This window comes from Chelonia mydas, chromosome 6 (assembly GCF_015237465.2).
Source record: "Chelonia mydas isolate rCheMyd1 chromosome 6, rCheMyd1.pri.v2, whole genome shotgun sequence".
In the NCBI taxonomy this organism is placed as follows: Eukaryota; Metazoa; Chordata; order Testudines; family Cheloniidae; genus Chelonia; species Chelonia mydas.
The window spans coordinates 64,110,877-64,129,651 of NC_051246.2; the positions used below are offsets into that span (position 1 = coordinate 64,110,877).

The 18,775-nt window shown below is 42.6% G+C and overlaps 1 protein-coding gene across 12 annotated transcripts in view; it reads left to right on the forward strand.

The window, feature by feature from the left end:
* The window catches only part of PALS1 (protein associated with LIN7 1, MAGUK family member), a 146,348-nt gene that overhangs the window by 62,642 nt on the left and 64,931 nt on the right, over positions 1–18,775 (forward strand). For 9 of the 12 annotated variants that reach the window (XM_037900262.2, XM_037900259.2, XM_037900263.2 and 6 more), the window contains one exon: positions 15,580–16,092. In XM_037900262.2, the coding sequence (XP_037756190.1) occupies positions 15,726–16,092 (367 nt within the window). In that variant the 5' untranslated portion in view covers positions 15,580–15,725. Of the gene's footprint in view, positions 1–7,951; positions 7,976–12,945; positions 13,039–15,579; positions 16,093–18,775 lie in introns of those variants that run through there. The other 3 variants (XM_007054262.4, XM_043549655.1, XM_043549658.1) reach the window with 3 other exon arrangements.

Below are 18,775 nucleotides of genomic sequence, written 5' to 3' on the forward strand. Positions count from 1 at the left end.
CAGCGGCATCATTCCCCATCGAGAGGGACGTCCTGCCATCGCTTGCCCACTCGAAGCCATCACGTCTCAGGATTAGAGAGGCAGGCTCAAGGGAGCCCTCTTTGGTCTCCACATGGGCCACCAATCGAGGGAGTTGAGGCGTACCTCACCGGTAGATTGACATAGACCCTCTGAGGCATGCACCACCAGGCAAGAACTCCTGGACTGGGCCCGACCGTCTCCAAGGGCCCGGGACCGATTGAGGATCGCAGATTGCCGGACCATCATCACTCGTCTGCAAGCAGTAGTTTGCCCTACTCAGGAAGATCCTCCCAGCAACCGGCCCATATTAGCTTCTGGTCCCGTTCAGCATCCTGGTACTGTTCGAGTAGAGAGAGGCGTGGATCGCCTGGTGTCCAATGCAGATCTGCTGAGTGCTGTCTGTCCCCGAGATCCTGACCAAGACGCCCATCTCACTCTGACAGATTGGCTTCAGGATGCAGTCACCAGCACCGGTCAGACAAGAGCCACCTCTCCGCCCGATCCTGGTCGCCCCGTACTGACCGCTCCGTTTATACCTCCGTTTATACCTCCAGCATGGAGCGAGGTTCCCTGTCTGTGGGACAAGCCCTGGTACCTGCAGTGTCGTCTATACTATCACCATCACCACCACCACCACCACCTGACCCATAGTACCCGTGGAACCCTTGGGGGTTCACCCAACCTTCCCAGGCTGCCCAGTTGGCACTGGGAGCTTCGGAGAGGCCAGCAGCCTTGGTATCCCATCCCTCTCCAGTGCTTTAGGTTTCAGGGGGTAAGACCCCACAGGTCCAGGAAGACCCAGGGGAGCAAGCTGCTGGATCACCAATGGAAGTGGAGGTTGCCACAGCACTGGCATCGTCCTCCTCATTGCCAGAAAACGTTATCACAGGGTCCCCTCACCCAGTTTCTCAGGATGACGCCAGAGTGCACCAGGAACTTTTAAAGAGGGTCGCTTCCAACCTGGGACTTCAGGCAGAGGAACTGGAAGAGCCCTCAGACTCTGTTTGACGTCCTCTGCTCCTGCCAGCATAGCCCTACCCCTTCATGAAGGCATTTCCAAAATCACTAATGCCTTGTGGCAGACCCCCTCTTCCCTGGCTATCTCTAAAATGGCCAAATGCAAGTACTTTGTGCCAACCAAGGGGCATGAGTACTTATACTCCCACTCTGCCCCCAACTCCCTTGTGGTAGACGCGGTTAACCACAAAGAGAGGCGAGGACAATCCGAGGCCACCCCAAAAAATAAAGACTCGAGGAGGCTGGATCTCTTTGGACGTAAGATTTATTAGTCTTCCAGCCTTCAGCTAAACGTGGCCAACCACCAAGTCCTCCTTGGCCAATATGACCTTAATATGTGGCAAGCTGTGGCCAAGTTCGAAGGGTTGCTCCCTGAGGCTTCCAAGAAGGAGTTCCGGCCCCTGCAACAGTGGCTGGGGACGGTCTATTCCCAGTCCAGAGACCCCCTGGAAAAGATTGTTACCATTCCCCAGGTGATACTTACCTTGCTGCGATGGTGGGTCGACTGCAGGATAGTCCTGGAGGGGGTTCAGTTTGACAACCGCACCTCACTCCATCGAGTTGGTGTTGGATGCCTCGGCTGGGGTGCGCATCTTGGCGACCTCCAGACACAGGGCATGTGGTCCCTGGAGGAGGCAAAGTTGCACATAAACGTCACAGAGCTCTGAGCAGCCTGGCTGGCGTGTAGAGTGTTGCTGCCCCACTTGTCAGGGCAGGCGGTACGAGACCTGACGGACAACACAGCCTCTATATTCTACATCAACAGGCAAGGGGGAGCGTGCTCATTGCCTCCTTGTCAAGAGGCACTCCCATCTATGGGACTTCTGCATCTGCCATGAAATCCCACCTGGAAGCTTGTCACCTTCCCGGCATCAAGAATATGTTGATGGACCAGCTCAGCAGGGACTTCTTTGCTCGCAATGAGTGGTCACTCCATCCAGAGATAGCCAGCATGATCTTCTAAAGGTGGGGAATTCCCCAAGTGGACCTGTTCGCTACCAAATGGAACAGGATATGCCACCAGTTTTCTTCTCGGCAAGGTCTGAGCAAGGGCTCCCTCTCTAATGCCTTCCTCCTGTTATGGTCAGGGAGCCTGATGTACGTGTTCCCTCCGATTCCACTCATCAGCACGGTCCTGGCAAAGATCAAGAGAGGCAAGGCACAGATTGTCATGATTGCCCCAGCGTGGCCTCACCAGCGTTGGTTCGGCATGCTCATGAACGTGTCAGCTTCCCCTCCCTGGCCCCTGCCCAACCAACCGGACCTGCTGTCACAGGACGACAGTTGGCTCTTACATCACAACCTTGAATCCTTCTACCTCTTGGCATGGCTGCTGTGTGGCTGAACCTGGAGGAACGGACCTGTTCAGAAGGAGTCCAACAGGTCCTCCTGGGGAGTAGGAAGCCCTCAACTAGACTGACTTACCTGGCGAAGTGGATGAGATTTTCCCGCTGAGCACCTGAACATGGCATCTCTCCCTTGTGTTCTTCCATACAGGCTGTCCTTAGACTACATGCTCCATCTGAGGAACCAGAGCCTGGCACACACTTACATTTGAGTGCATCTCACAGCCATCTCTGCTTTTCACCCGCTGGTCCAAGGACAGACGGTGTTTTCCCATGACATGATGGTTAGATCCTTGAGAGAGCTCGAGAGACTCTTTCTGCAGGTACAGGCTCCTGTCCCACGGTGAGATCTTAAGTTGGTCCTCTCTAGGCTCACTGGTCCGCCCTTTGAGCCGCTGGTTCCTGCTCCTTTTCCCACCTGACATGGAAGGTTTCTGGTGGTGGTGACTTTGCGAGACGGGTCTCTGAAATTAAAGCCTTGACCTCAGAACCGTGGTACACCGTCTTCTACAAAGACAAGATTAAGCTACGGCCCCACCCGGACTTCCTGCCGAAGGTGGTATCCACCTTCCATGTGAACCAGGACATCTTCCTCCTGGTGTTCTGTCCCAAACCGCACAAGACCAGTGAAGAGAGGCGTCTTCACGCCCTGGACGTCCGAAGGGCCTTGGTTTTTTACTTAGAATGTACCAAGCCTTTCCGTAAATCAACTCAGCTCTTCATCACTACAGCAGATAGGACGAAGGATCTTCTGGTGTCCTTGCAGATGATTTCCAATTGGATTACCTCATGCATAAGGACCTGTTACAGCCTGGTGGGGGTTCCACAGCCGATTGTCAGAGCCCACTCGATGAGAGCAGAAGTGTCTTCAGCGGTCTTCCTGGCGCACATCCCTATTCAGGACATTTGTAGAGCTGCAATGTGGTCCTCTGTCCACACGTTTACGGCTCATTATGCCATCACTCAGCAGGCCAGGGACGACGCTGGGTTTGGCAGAGCTGTGTTGCAATCTACACGTCCGTGAACTCCTACCCATCTTCAGGGTTACTGCTTTTGAGTCACCTAATATGGAATGGACATGAGCAAGCACTCGAAGAAGAAAAGACAGTTACTTTTTCCGTAACTGGTGTTGCTCATGTCCATTCCACAACCCGCCCTCCTTCCCCTCTTTTGGAGTTTCTGGCAAGAAGGTACTGAGGGTGGGGGGAACCGGCGGCACCCCTTATACCATGCCATGTGGGTGCCGCTCCAGAGGGCGCCAATACCAGTCCCCTATGGATACTGCTGAGGGAAAAACTTCCGGCAACAATGCATGTGACGAGCGCACACACACCTAATATGGAATGGACATGAGCATCTCGAAGAACACCAGTTACGGAAAAGGTAACTGTGTTTTCTTCACAACGTGTAATCTCCTTTTTGAAGTGCTGCCTCCCTTAGATTGGTTGCTCTCTCAGCTGTTTCTATTTACATTTATTTAACATTTATTTCATGTTAGTATATTGCAAAATGTTATTTGCCATATTTGTCACGTGCTAAACAGCTTCATTTCTGGGGAAAAAAAAGCAATAAAAATCTCTTAATACAAATGAACACCACATTAAAGCGTTTACGTTAATTTTAACAGTAAAACTTGTAGTAATAGTCATGTTGCCGTGTTTCTGGAAATTGTGCAAAAACTGACACTTTCTCATTTTGGATGCTGCTGTTTCATCTTGTCTACAAGCTTACAGCACTACTTGACAACTCCATAGCATACCTCATATAAATGTACATAAAATAAGCTTTCAAATGATGTGGGTGTGTAGGATGGGTATATTAAACTCCAAAAGTATGTCCCTTTTTGGAGAATTGCTGCATGCCTATTGAGAGCACCAGTGGATCGGACCATTCAGGCTGTAGGATATGAATTATTTCACCAGTTTGTGGGGAATGGTAGGTGAGGTGGGAGTAGATGAGTGTAGCCCTCCGAAACATTTAATGATGAGAATTCTGGCTAGTTTGCACTAGATGTTTGAGATCAAGATTAAAAGTCCTATGTGATGTCTTCAAAAATGTAGAATTTCAAAGTAATTTTCCCTTCTTAATCACATTGTCAGTGTCTTTGTTCTTGCTGCCTTTTGCAGTTTTTACTACTTTGATACAGTTCTTGTGCTACTTCCTCTTTTGGCATGGCAGTCCTGTGCAAATTATGCCTTTAGACAAGGGGGAAATTTACTGTGTAATTCTGCTTCTCTGAAGGTCTTCCACCTGTCCTTCCGCTAATTTTGAAGAAAGCCTTTGTTGATTTTTGTCTTTAGTATTCCTTTCTGAGGCATTGGCTTCTTTGTAGGTCATTAGTTTTATTCTTATTATTTATTCCTATTAGTTTTATTCTTCCTGATGACTCAGGTACTGAAAGGAAAGTACCTAGAGTAGTGGCTAAGTCTGTGCCCTCTTCCTTACTATTTTTGTCTTGGGCTCAAAATCCCCACATCTTTTAAATTCAGTACTTATTAGGGCTGTCAAGCGCTTAAAAAAATTTACCGCCCGTTTAAACAATAATAGAATACCATTTATTTAAATATTTTTGGATGTTTTCTACATTTTCAAATATATTCATTTCAATTACAACACAGACTACAAAGTGTACAGTGCTCACTTATATTTTATTACTAATATTTGCACTCTAAAAAACAAAAGAAATAGTATATTTCAATTCACCTAATACAAGTACTGTAGTGCAGTCTCTTTATAATGAAAGTTGAACTAACAAATGCAGTTATTTTTTGTTCATAATTCTACATTAAAAAATAAAAACAACGTAAAACTTTAAAACCTTCAAGTCCACTCAGTCCTATTTTAGCCAATCGCTCAGACAAACAAGTTTGGTTACGATTTGTAGGAAATAATGCTGCCCATGTCTTGTTTACAGTGTCACTTGAAAGTGAGAACAGGCGTTCACATGGCACTGTTGTAGCCGGCCTCACAAGATATTTAGGTGCCAGATGTGCTAAAGATTCATATGTCCCATCATGCTTCAACCACCATTCCAGAATAAATGCGTCCATGCTGATGACTGGTTCTGCTTAATAACGATCCAAAGCAGAGCAGACTGACGCATGTTCATTTTCATCATCTGAGTTAGATGCCACCAGCAGAAGGTTGATTTTTATTTTTTGGTGGTTTGAGTTCTGTAGTTTCCACATTGAAGTGTTGCTCTTTTAAGACATCTGAAAGCATTTTCCACACCTTGTCCCTCTCAGATTTTGGAAGGCACTTCAGATTCTTAAACCTTGGGTCGAGTGCTATATCTATGCTTAGAAATCTCACATTTGTACCTTCTTTGCTTTTTGTCAAATCTGCAGTGAAAGTGTTCTTAAAATGAACATGTACTGGGTCATCATCTGAGACTGCTGTAACATGAAATATATGGCAGAATGCGGGTAAAACAGAACAGAAGACATACAATTTTCCCCCAGGGAGTTCAGTCACAAATGTAATTAACACATTATTTTTTTAACGAACTGTCAGGGTTTCTTCCCCACTCTGAACTCTAGGGTACAGATGTGGGGACCGCATGAAAGACCCCCTAAGCTTATTCTTACCAGCTTAGGTTAAAAACTTCCCCAAGATACAAACTTTGCCTTGTCCTTAAACAGTATGCTGCCACCATCAAGTGTTTTAAACAAAGAATAGGGAAAGAGACCGCTTGGAGACGTCTTCCCCCAAAATATCCCCCCAAGCCGTACACACCCCCTTTCCTAGGGAGGCTTGAGAATAATATCCTAATCAATTTGTTACAAAATCATCAAAGACCCAAACCCCTGGATCTTGGAACAATGGAAAAATCAGTCAGGTTCTTAAAAGAAGGATTTTATTTAAAAAAAAAAAAAAAAAAAAAAAAAAAAAAGTAATCATCTCTGTAAAACCAGGACGGAAAATACTTTACAGGATATTCAGATTCAAAACACAGAGGATCCCCTTCTGGGCAAAACCTTAAACTTACAGAAAACAGGAATAAACCCTCCCTCTTAACACAGGGAAAATTCACATAAAACAAAAGATAAACTAAACTGTCTCGCCTGGCTTACCTATACTGGTTGCAATATTGGAGACTTGGATTAGGATGGGTTGGAGACGATGGATTTCTGTCTGGCCTCTCTCAGTCCCAAGAGAGAAACATCCTCTTCCTCCCCCCCCCCCCCCCCCCCCCCCCCCCCCCCAAGATTTGAAAGTATCTTGTTCCCTTATTGGTCCTTTGGGTCAGGTGCCTGCCAGGTTAACAAGCTTCTTAATCCTTTACAGGTAACAGGATATTGCCTTTAGCCAGGAGGGATTTTATAGCACTGTATGCAGAAAGGTGGTTACCCTTCCCTTTATATTTATGACACAAACATCATCAGCATGGAAGCATGTTCTCTGGAATGGTGGCTGAAGCATGAAGGGGCATATGAATGTTTTGCATATCTGGCACGTAAATACTTTGCAATGCCGGCTACAAAAATGCCGGCTACAAACTTGTTTGTCTTAGCAATTTACTAAACAAGAAGTAGGACTGAGTGGACTTGTAGGCGCTAAAATTTTACATGGTTTTGTTTGAGTGCAGTTATGTAACAACAAAAAAATCTACATTTGTAAGTTACACTTTCACGATAAAGAGATTGCACTACAGTACTTGTATGAGGTGAATTGAAATATACTATTTCTTCTGTTTTTTACAGTGCAAATATTTGTAATAAAAATAGTATAAAGTGAACACTGTATACTTTGTATTCTGTGTTGTAATAGAAATCAATATATTTGAAAATGTAGAAAAACATCCAAAACTGTTTCAGAAATTTCAGTTGGTATTCTATTGTTTAACAGTGCGATTAATCACAATTCATTTTTTAATTGCAGTTAATTTTTTTGAGTTAATCGTGTGAGTTAACTGCAGTTAATCGACAGCACTAGTACTTATTGAAAGAGAGTTGTCCAATATTGAAGGGAAATAATGAATCTTCATTGCTATTCAGGTGCCAAAATATTTACTACTTGAATGGTTTTAGTAACTACTCTGACAACAAAAGCTAAAGAGATGAATTTTTCCAGGAGTGTTTGTACATTGCTTTTCATTAAAATGAAACGCAGCACTTCAGATTTGCAAGTGAAAGCTGCCAGAAACTTGTGTAGGCTTTACTGCCATTGCTCCATTATTGTACCACTTACATTTAGTTTTCAGCATTATTTAGAACTTCAGTAGCCTCCTCCAAATTCATAACATTCCCTAAAAACAAAAAACAAGCTAGGGTTTTAGTCTGAACACATACTATACTTAAAAAAAACACACTGAAATTCAATTACTGATATTTAACTATTTAAGAACAAAGGGAATTGACTTTAAAAACCAGAGGGTTTTTAAAATTTAAAAAAGAAGGGAAAAAAGCTTAATTGGCATTGCCGTGGTCACTTTTCTACTATTTTTTTTTTTCCCTCCTCAGATTTGTTAGTAATGTTGTATCTGGCCCATTGGCCTAGCAATAAAGGAAGTTGAAGAAAACTGCAGTGTGATATCAAAGATGTTTTTAATTACTACATTTAATGACAGAAAAGAATGAATCACTAATATTGTAAGTATGATACGTTGTTAATTCTTTAGGAATTCAAAATCTGAATAAATTAATTCAAATAAGAAGCTGCCACCCTGACAGTCTGATATAGAATGGGACTTGGGGAGGGAGAATGTCTTCTATTTGAATGTGTGGGCCATAAAGGATTTTCAGAGTTGTCATCAAGTCTTAAAATTGACTTTTAACTGCAAATAGAATTTTTTAAAGGTATTCTGACTTTCAAGTGTCCTACTTTCCATAAGCAGCTGGACCTTCTACTAGGGAAGTATCAGGAAAACGTTACTAAATGTTCCGTTATGCAGATACTGAAACAATTACTCATAAAACAGTTTTTAACTTTTATTACTCAACATATATTTTTAATGTTCATCTGTATAAAGTATAATTGCTGCAAATTTCCTTAAAACATTTTTTAAAGAAAGTGAGAAATTTGAGTTCTTCACTGGGGTGGCTGTTTATCAAGTTGTCCTTTTAGGAAGATCAGAACTCAAAAAATACTTTTCCTGACTTAATCAGAATGCAGAACAACAGATGTTGGCAGCTGAAAGAAATAGGTTAGGCTGCCTTTTCTCATTGCTAAAGAATTGCAATTTGTTGAACTCACCAGGACATCTGCAAGAGCCTTCCCAAATGGTACAATGGTACCTATGGGACTGTGTTGTTCATTTCCTAGTAAAACTGTGCGGAGGGAACAGGCCCAGGAAAATCTAGTTACACCTTATGGGTTTCTGTAAATGCAGCCCTCACTTGAAAGTGACAATTTGTGGCATCTGAATCTTATCAGTCCAACAAAGTTTCAGCCCTGTGGTTGTGGTTGTCCTAGTTTGGCAACGTGGCTCTTTCTGGAGTTGCAGTGCTGTTGGTGTCTCTGCTCTTAATTGCACAGATGCTCTGCCTCTCTCTGGATGGGGTGCATGGAAACACAAGGAAACTTCTCCAGTGTGCCATCGTATCCTTTGCTCATACGTTTTGTGGAATTCATTGTTTTCCATATGCCCATAAATCAATAAAAGGAAGCTCAGGTAGAGCTGTGTTCTTGAGCTAAGAAAGTGCCACAAATGACAGGGAATTGTACTGGCACCGTGTCCTCAGACCTTCAGTGTGCACAGAGTAAGCTCATGTTATATCCACCTTTTTCTCAAACACTTTGTTACTGTTTCATGCAGATATTTCATTGCTATGCTTCATAAATGTGGTGTATTGGCTTTGAGAAATAGCTATCATTGTCTGTCTGTAATATGGAGTTCTGAGACAGTCATTTTTCCTCACATAAATTAACTCCTTTTGTTCCATCAGACCTCTTTATTTAAAAAAAAGGGGGGGGGGCATTTTACTCTGCATAAACATGAAAAGTTGAATATAATGTATTGTTTCAGCAGCAGGAATTTATCAAGTAATTTTAGCATGCAAATTACATTAGCAAAAGTAGATAGCATTTGTCAAGTTGGATTGAGAAGTTTACTAATAACTAAATGTTCAGAAAAGTAAATCTTATTGATATGTCATTTAATCAACCACACGCAAAAACTACATTAATAGAACACTGAGGTTGCAAAGTCAAGCACTTGAAGGTTAAGAAATGTCAGCATTAAGGTTGTCTTAATTTGGTAGCCATATGCTTACATCTTGTGATCAAGTAATTAAAGCCTAGATAGCACAGGAACTCTTAATTCTGGCATTTCCTAACTTTTGGATGCTTGACTTTGCAACCTCAGTGTTCTTTTAATGTAGATTTTTATGTATAATTTTCTCGGTTTTAAAAAAGCAAACTGGAAAACGTGAAATTCCATCTCTGTAACATAATATTGAGACAGCTGCATAGCTGATCATCAGGGTTTGAACCTTTAGATCTACTATGTATCTGCCACTTGAACTAATGAAGTTACTGATAGCAGTAAAAAGTTGTCATCTTCTGTGGACCTGAAATAGAGGGGAATCATGTTTTGCAAGTGGGTTTTAAATTCACTTCCTGACTGCAGAAGGAGGGGGAGACTCTAGAATCTTGAGTTACATTCCAGTCTTTCTAGGGAAGTGCTCTCTGATGTGCACAGGCTCTTCTGCCCTTCCCCCCGCCCCCTCAAGGTTGATCCTTCCCTTCTTCTGTCCCCTCCAAACTGTCCTGCTTCGTCCTCACCTCTTCTGTGATTCCACATTCCATTCCTATTCTCACCTAGCCAGTCCCAATCGCCGCTTGTCATCCCAGTCTCTTTACGCAGCCACTCGGTGTTCCCTCCCATCCCCAGCTTATTTCCCACTCTCCTTTCCCAGTCTTCCTACTCTGGATGTTTGTACCAGTCTCCCCCCATGTTCTAGATGGGTAGGGTAGGGAGACCAGGAAAAGAGTTAGAGCAGAAGCTGGGATTGGGAGGGAACACTGAGAATTAGTTGGGCAAGGAAACTGGGAAGCGGGGAGAGCAAGACTGGAACTGTCTCCTTGTCCAGCCATTACCAGTTTCACTCTCCCTCCTTCCGTGTTCCAGTCAGTATCCTTCTGCTTAGCCCTCTTGACCACTTTGCAGTTGTCAGGCAGCTCCCTCTTCCATGTTTCCTTGGCACCAGGAAGGGGAGAGTGGGAGGGTCATCCAGAGCACAGAAGAGACAGTTCTACTGTTTTCAATTTTGGTGCCTCACCTGGCCCTGGCCCACAGTGACCAGAAGTTTCAGGGAATGTCCTAGTGATAGTGAGCCCCTATTGCCCTGGGTTGGAACAGGCTCATTCCATCTGTGGGGATGGCATATACACAGTTTGGTCACTTGTAGGAGCAGTATGGGAATGGAGCATGTTCAAAGCATATGGAGATTTTAGTTGCTAAACTCTAATGACCACATGCTACTTAAGATTGATCAAAGGTTGTAACTTGGCCAAATGTGACAGATTTTCACTGGAACAGCAAAAGGCACATCCATGGCACTAAAGCCCACTCCTTGCCAAATTTCAAGTCCCTGTTCCAAAATGTTCAGGGATTAAAGCTGCTTAAACATTCCTAAGAATATTTTTTAACTGGACAAAATGCATTTTCCCCTAACCTCATTCTCAGAAACAGACAGATGTTTTGGCTGAATCATTTCATTCAAAACCAAATCAAAACAAAAAATACACCTCAGCCTGGCATGGAAAATTTCAGCCCAGATAGTTTGGCAGAGATTATGAGCAACTGAAAACAGGGCTGTATAATGGGAAGTTATTGGGCAACCTGAGGTGGTGGTGATGGTGGTACTAGCTCCACCTATGATAAACATTGGCCATTAAACATATGATATTTTGTGTAGCTGTTATATGTTAGGTTAACGTTGCAACTCTCTGTACACATAGAAATGGTACAGATGGGAATGTTGGATGAGGCCTGGGTTGGAACTGGCATAGGATTGCTGCTGAGCTTCCTGGTCAGTTTTTAAGATGCTTCGGTAAAATGACAGGAGCAGTAGCAGGATGTACATAGCTTCTCTTCCAACCTGGCTTCTCAGTGTATGTGTCTGGTGTGACAGGGTCGGCCAGATGGCTATAGGAGAGTAATAGAAGGCAGATATATTAGCCCCAGGCTAAGTAGGTCCCTTTTCCCTGGGTAAGATAACAGGGAAGGTTCCAGAACAATCAGGAACCTTCTGGAAACAATTAAGACAGGCTGATTAGAACACCTGCAGCCAATCAAGAAGCTGCTAGAATCAATTAAGGCAGGCTAATCAGGGCACCTGGGTTTTAAAAAGGAGCTCACTTCAGTTTGTGGTGTGGGTGTGAGGAGCTGGGAGCAAGAGGCACTAGGAGCTGAGAGTGAGAACGCGGATTGTTGGAGGACTGAGGTGTACAAGCATTATCAGACACCAGGAGGAAGGACCTATGGTGAGAATAAAGAAGGTGTTGGGAGGAGGCCATAGGGAAGTAGCCCAGGGAGTTGTAGCTGTCGCACAGCTGTTCCAGGAGGCACTGTAGACAGCTGTATTCCACAGGGCCCTGGGCTGGAACCCGGAGTAGAGGGCGGGCCTGGATTCCCCCCAAATCCTCCCAACTCCTGGTCAGACATAGGAGGAGTCGACCTGGACTGTGAATTCAGAAACACGGCCAAGCTGAGGGCTGCCGTGAAGCTCCAAGGCAAGCAAATCCGCCAATAAACGCAAGACCCACCAAGGTGGAGCAGGAACTTTGTCACACTGGCTTTTTGGGGTCTTGCTGTCCTTCCTTCTCCCTCCCAGCTCAGGGCTGGTTGGAGATATGCAGGAAGTGCACTGTAGAGTTTTGCATGTCTAGTTGCATGGCAGCCAGTTGACCTTCTAGGTCCCTCTCTCCAGGGCTCCAGAAAGAAAAGCCCTCCCGTCAGCCTCTCAGGAAGCCCAGATGAGCCCACACCAGCTGGAGGAGATGGGGGAGAGAATCTTGGGCTCCATCCTCCTCTCCCCAGCCTGGAGGTAGGGGGAGATAAAATTCCTTGTGGAGAATGAGAAGGATTATGTAAAAGAGACCAGGTGCTCGTGAGGAAAGAATTAACAGTGAGAGTCTCTGTTGAAAGCAGTGCACAGAACCACTATGTGGAAGCTATATCTCTGAAAGCTTACTGTTGTCATTACCTCCCAGCTGTCCCTGTTTCACATGTCCACTTGTCAGTGTGCTGCCCCTACCTCAGCCACCTTCCCTGGGAAGTTCCCCTTAAGAACTTTGTTACACTTGTAGATCACAGAGACAGGCTGGACTATGGAGCTCAATAGAACCAGGACTTGCACCATAGTGACTGCTCATACAGTGTAAGTGAGGGAAAATGGAAGATTGTTGGCTGCTTCTGTGCACTTCAGAGAAAGTATCCTCGGCTTCAGAGGAAGAATTGTCTCCATCTCGCTTCTCATTAGTAGTACTTAGCCAGTCATAGTCAACATGATTTTACTTTGCAACCAACCAATATATATGATGAAATGTATTAATCATATAACTGATCCAGCAGCACAATGAAATTCGAATTGTCAGTCCTTGTCTTCTAGGTGTTTAGGCCAGGATGTCTAAAAATGACTTAAAGCTCTAGCAGTAGGACCGTTGCCGACAACTCCATTCCTCAGGGATTGGAACTTTCTACCATGAGGTAAAACATGACAGCTTTCTTGGGAACTAGTCTGGGACTGTGGAACAAACTAATATTTAAAGAGATGACTAAGGGGGAATACGATAGAGGTCTATAAAATCATGAGTGGTATAGAGAAAGTAAATAAGGAAGTGTTATTTACTCATAATACAAGAACAAGGGGCCACTGCATGAAATTAATAGGTAACAAGTTTAAAACAAACACAAGAAAGTATTTTTTCATGCAATGCACTGTCAAGCTGTGGAACTCCTTGCCAGAGGGTGTTGTGAAGGCCAATACTATAACAGCGTTCAAAAGGGAGCTAGATAGATTCATGGAAGATAGGTCCATCAGTGGCTATTAGCCATTGGTGTCCCTAGCCTCTGTTAACCATAAGCTGGGATTGGGTGATAAGGCATGGATCACTTGATAACCCGTCTGTTCATTCCCTTTGGGGCACCTGCCATTGGCCACTGTCAGAGGACAGTATACTGGGCTTGATGGACCTTTGGTCTGACACAGTATGGCTGTTCTTACGTTCTTAAAACTCAGGACTATCACAGCTAGAAGTATCTGAAAAATGCAGTTTCAGTCAACCTGAAACTGCAAATTTATGTCAAGCTTGCTGAATAGTTTCAACCAAACCAAAAAAATCAAAATGTTTTGGAAATGTCTAAACTAAACACTTCAGTTTGACACGATTCAAAACTTTTCATTTGGATTTCAGGCATTTTTAACACAAGCAAATGAGGACTAAATTCGCAAAATGTCTGGAAGAGGTGTCCTCCTTATGCCTTTTAGCCCAGTGGTTAGGGCACTCACCTGGAGTGTGGGAGACCCAGATTCAATTCCCCTCTTTGTGAGAGAGAATTTGAGCTTGGGTCTCCCATGTTGCAGGAGAGTGCCCTGTCTCCTGGGCTATGATGGGATATTCTGTAATGGAGTTTTCTCCATTTTGCGTGGTGAAGCAATTACACTTCGTATAAATAAGTAATCATTGGAGCAGGTTTTGATCTTGGGTCTCCTACATCCTTGGCGAGTTCACTATTCATCACTGGATCAAGGAAAGAGTAAAAATGATTCTGCAGTCTGGTGGTTAGGTCACTCAACAAGTATATAGGAGACCCAAGTTCAAGTCTTTGCATTAATGACTATTTATTTATACAAAGTGGAATGACTTCAACAGGTGAAATGGAGAAAGCTGCATAACAGAATATCCCATGACAGCCCACTCTCCTTCAATGTTGGAGACCCAAATTCACATCATCAGAAGGGGGAGCTGAATTTGGGTTTCCCACATCCCCTCTGAGTGCCCTAGCCACCCAGTTAAAAGTTAAAGGAGAGCATCATACACCTCTTTTTCCTCTTCCAGCAGTTTTGTGAATCCAGTTCTCCTTTGCTTTTGTTAAAATGCCCCCTACCAAAATGAAAAATTGAGTTAGGTCAAAATGAAACTTTGTTTCAACCCGACCCAAATATTTCTGACTTTTTGATTCACCAAAAAGTTTTGGTTTTGGTTCAGAAACTTTCTGTAATTGCCAGAGAACCAAAATATTCATTTATTCACCCAGCCCTAATAACTTTTGTTCCAACTGATATGTGCACTTTGACCTGCCTTCTCCAATAGACATAACAAAGGAAAAACTAAATGAAATATAAGAGACAACAAGTCATACCAAATCACTACACTGAACAGATAATTCTCCCTGTAGGGAGATGACAGAGAAAACAATCTACACATGACAGATGTTAATAGTATCACTTAATACACTAGTGTGAGGGATTCAGATGTCACAGTGCTGAGTGTGGTATAAAAACCTGTATAGGATAGACATAAAATTTTACATGAAGTGTGAAAATGGGTCCTGACAACATCCTCAAGACACTTTTGATGAAAACAGGATTATCAGTAATGGTCAAACGCCAGTCCTAGTGAATTTCATTCAGTCCACTTAATTCCCCTTTCCATTTCAGCTGGATACAGTATCTTTTACTATGTGTTCAAAACTGTTGTGAAGTTTATGCTGTTCCCTTTCAAACAGCAGCTGTCTTCTACGTTGCCTTTAGTGGTAGGTGAAGTAATTCTTGTATGGAAACGCCCCAGTACTGGGAACACTTACACATGTGAATATCTTTACACATGTGCATAGCCTCATTAAACTCTGTGACCACATTCATATATAAGTATTTGTAGGATTGGTGGAATAGCTTGAGAAATGTCTTGCAGTCCTTCAGAATGAAAGGAAAAATGTAAGAACTGTGAAAGGCAAGTTTCAGAAAACTGCCAGTTTGTAATCTTGTACATTAAGTGCAAAATCTTTACTGGAAATTTCATCTGGAAATATTGTGAACTTTGTTTAACAGAACAGTCTTCTAATTTTTATAAACAACAGTGTGCGAAGGCTACTAAACTGTTAATTGTGTGGCTGCTACATTAAACAATGCTTGAGTTGGGGAAAAGTGCGCTATATAAACATAGAGAAAAATGTCAGGGTCAGGAAGTTATAAAAGTCTTACTGTTTTTTCTTGTTTAGTAACTCAATTATTCATTTTTTCACTAGATTTCTTTGCTGGCTGTTTCTTCAACCTTGGTCTTCTGATGCAATATCCTTTGAAATTATAATGGCTTTTAAGTGGGAGCATGAAGAAAACTGGCCTTGTAACAGAATTTGTATGTGAGCGGTGGTACAGATTACTATAAATAGCCATGACAACTTCTCATATGAATGGACATATTACAGAAGATTCTGACAATGAAACAAAAAATGTGGAGCTTGCATCTCCTGAGGAACCTCAGAAGCACAGAGAGATGGCTGTTGATTGCCCTGGGGATTTGGGCTCCAGGATGATGCCAGTACGACGAAGTGCTCAACTTGAGCGGATTCGCCAGCAACAGGAGGACATGAGGCGCAGGCGAGAAGAAGAAGGAAAGAAACAAGAACTAGACCTTACTGCTTCAATGAGGCTTAAGAAACTAGCACAGATTCCTCCCAAAACTGGAATAGATAATCCTATGTTTGACACAGAAGAAGGAGTCATTCTGGAGAGTCCTCATTATGCTGTGAAAATACTAGGTAGGTAAAAAGTATAAGCTAGAGGAAAAATACTTGTTTATCTGCAAATGCTGTTTTAGGCCAGAAAACATTAGCTGGTTAGGCTTATGAGAGAGTTACAGCAATAAGACACAGTTTTCAACCTCTGTTGGTGGAAAGAAACACTTAAATTCCAGCCTGCAGTTTCCAGTAAAAGTTGAAGATAGTACAGATCCAACAAAATTCTGTTAGTGATGGAAATTTAATCGATAGTATAAATTATACATTTTAATTTTACTTTTTTTTTTGTCCTCCTCATTTAAGGCCTGCTGGAAAATATTTTGGATTTGTCCGTGTCTGACTACCTTCAAATGTATATTTAAGTTACAGCTCCTAATGGAGATGTAGTAAGCAATTGATTGCTGGAGTATACATTCATGACCATTAATTAGACACACATTCCAAACCAATTTTTAATGTCTGGGTAGTATTCCAGTTACAGGACCGCCTCCTCTTTCTCAGAGTGGAATCTCGTGATTCTTTCACTCTTCTGTTGGGACTCAGGTATACTACCCCATGATCGCTTGTCACCCTGCAGGCCTGAATGGGTTTTAGGCCCCTGTGTTTGTTCACTTCAGGAATCTGTGACCAATTATATTGACCCAACAGCCTTCTTAAGTTTTATTTAGCAGTTGGATCAAAGCATTAGAAAACAAATGTTTTAAAGCAACAAACAGTCTACATGCATATTTAGTCTTATCAGTTATGTTTCATTACAAAAAAAAATTGTTACCCTCTTAAATTACAGTAACAGAAGTGACCCAGCTCACATTCTCCTTGAAGGCCAAGAAGTCACAGCTGACAGCATGCCCTGCTGTTCTTGATCTTCCCCTTTTCTTTCTGTATGTCCCCTCTCTCTCACACAAACTGTGTTTTAGGGAAGATCTCACTTTCCATGTAGGTGTTTGAGCCCAAACACCATACTGCTCAATAGTGTCTGTTTTCAGTGTCCATCCAATGTTTCCTGGTGCCTGACTGGTTTTTTCCAGTCAACCTGGGCATCTACAGTGCCTATCCAGGAGAATACATCTTTGATAGCTGCCCCATTGTTTGGGCAGTTGGACTCATTGAGACTCATTGGGTTGTAATCATTGAATTTATAACACTCTCCCCTGTGGTGACAGTGTTGAAAACTATATGAGAATATGAGATTCCTTCAGCCTCCTTTGTTAGTCTAGCATATAGTCTTAGAAGTCAAACACACAAATTCCATTTTAGACACATCAAAGTATGTTGTTAATGCAGACAGGGTCATATTTCATGACAGTAAATCATTTTATTTTAACATTTCAAGCATAATCCTGTTGGTAATCTGTATTCTTAATTCACATAATTCTATAGTTTGAGAGTCACACTGTTACAACTGGACAGGAAGACGTGTAAATAGTATGCTGAATTAACATAACTGTGCAGCTAATGCTCACTTTGAGTTGTTTCAGTTATAAATTTCTTCCAGATTATTCAGAATCTTTCATTTTCAAAAGGAGAGCCACGGTGAGCATAAAATAAGATGAACGTGGAAAAGGAAGTAGTATCTGCACATTGACAATGCAAAATTATTAGTCGAATTGATTCTTTACCGCAACAGCTCCTTAACTCTTAATTGTATTCAGAGAAAACACTACACCCCCAAAAAGCTGACTTTGATTAAAGTGACCATATCTTGGTTGTTAGAGGCCCTCCCCCTGTCTCCCAATAAGGTTAGCAAAAACTGGTATCCTTTTGTTTTTCTCTCGTCACCACCACTCCCGAGCGTCCTGCGTTCTTATTGAACCCTTTCTAGCCCACGACATGTGGTCACTTATGTGCAGCCAGATACCTCTGGTTCAAATGCTGATGTGCTGAGCTTTTGTAGGCTCTGCATAAGTAAATTTTTTAACTCTTGTCTGTGTAACTTTCTAATGAAAGTTGTCTTTTTAAATTAGTGGATGAAAAAAGTTACTTTTTGTAGATTGCTGAAATATTTTATTAGCTTTTAAACTAGAACAGTGCAAACATAGTTAACCAGTGATAACTAAAAATAAATTTAATTCCAGAACTAAACAGTTAAACTTTTTTATATAACTATTCCCTGTCTTTCTTCTGTTGGGCAGAAAGTTTTTGTTTGCATTAAAGGGTTTGTCCGCTACTTCTATTAGTTGTGGGCGTTTTCCCAGCCAGAAAGGTAATTAGGAGTTTGTGGCAATCTAGTTGGTAAAGATTAACCTTGTGTTCTAAAGAAAAAATGCTCTGGGACCAATATAATAGACTCTTGTCCCTTTAAATCAGGTGCAGAGATTCTCTTACACGGTGTACAGTATCACTCTTTCCCTCTTTGCTCATATTTATGAGCAGAGAAAAGAAAATAATCCTGAACATCTACAACTGAGCTATTTCCCACCAACTCAGACAGCAAAGCCAAAAGGGATGTTGCCATCTTGCATATCAAGTGCTACCTGGATCTCTGGTTAGGTCCTCAGAGTAGTCTGGCTAGATATTCAGGATATGTCCATCTCTGGCAATTTTATAATCCCTTATGAACTATAAAGTGGGGGATCCATAGGATACCAGTCTAACTCATTCACATCTTTCAAACTCTGCACTGCAGCCATCATTCTGGTCAAGAGATTCCTTTCAGAACAAGTTTATTCTTAATTAGATGCAGAGGTTGCTATTGAACAGTATA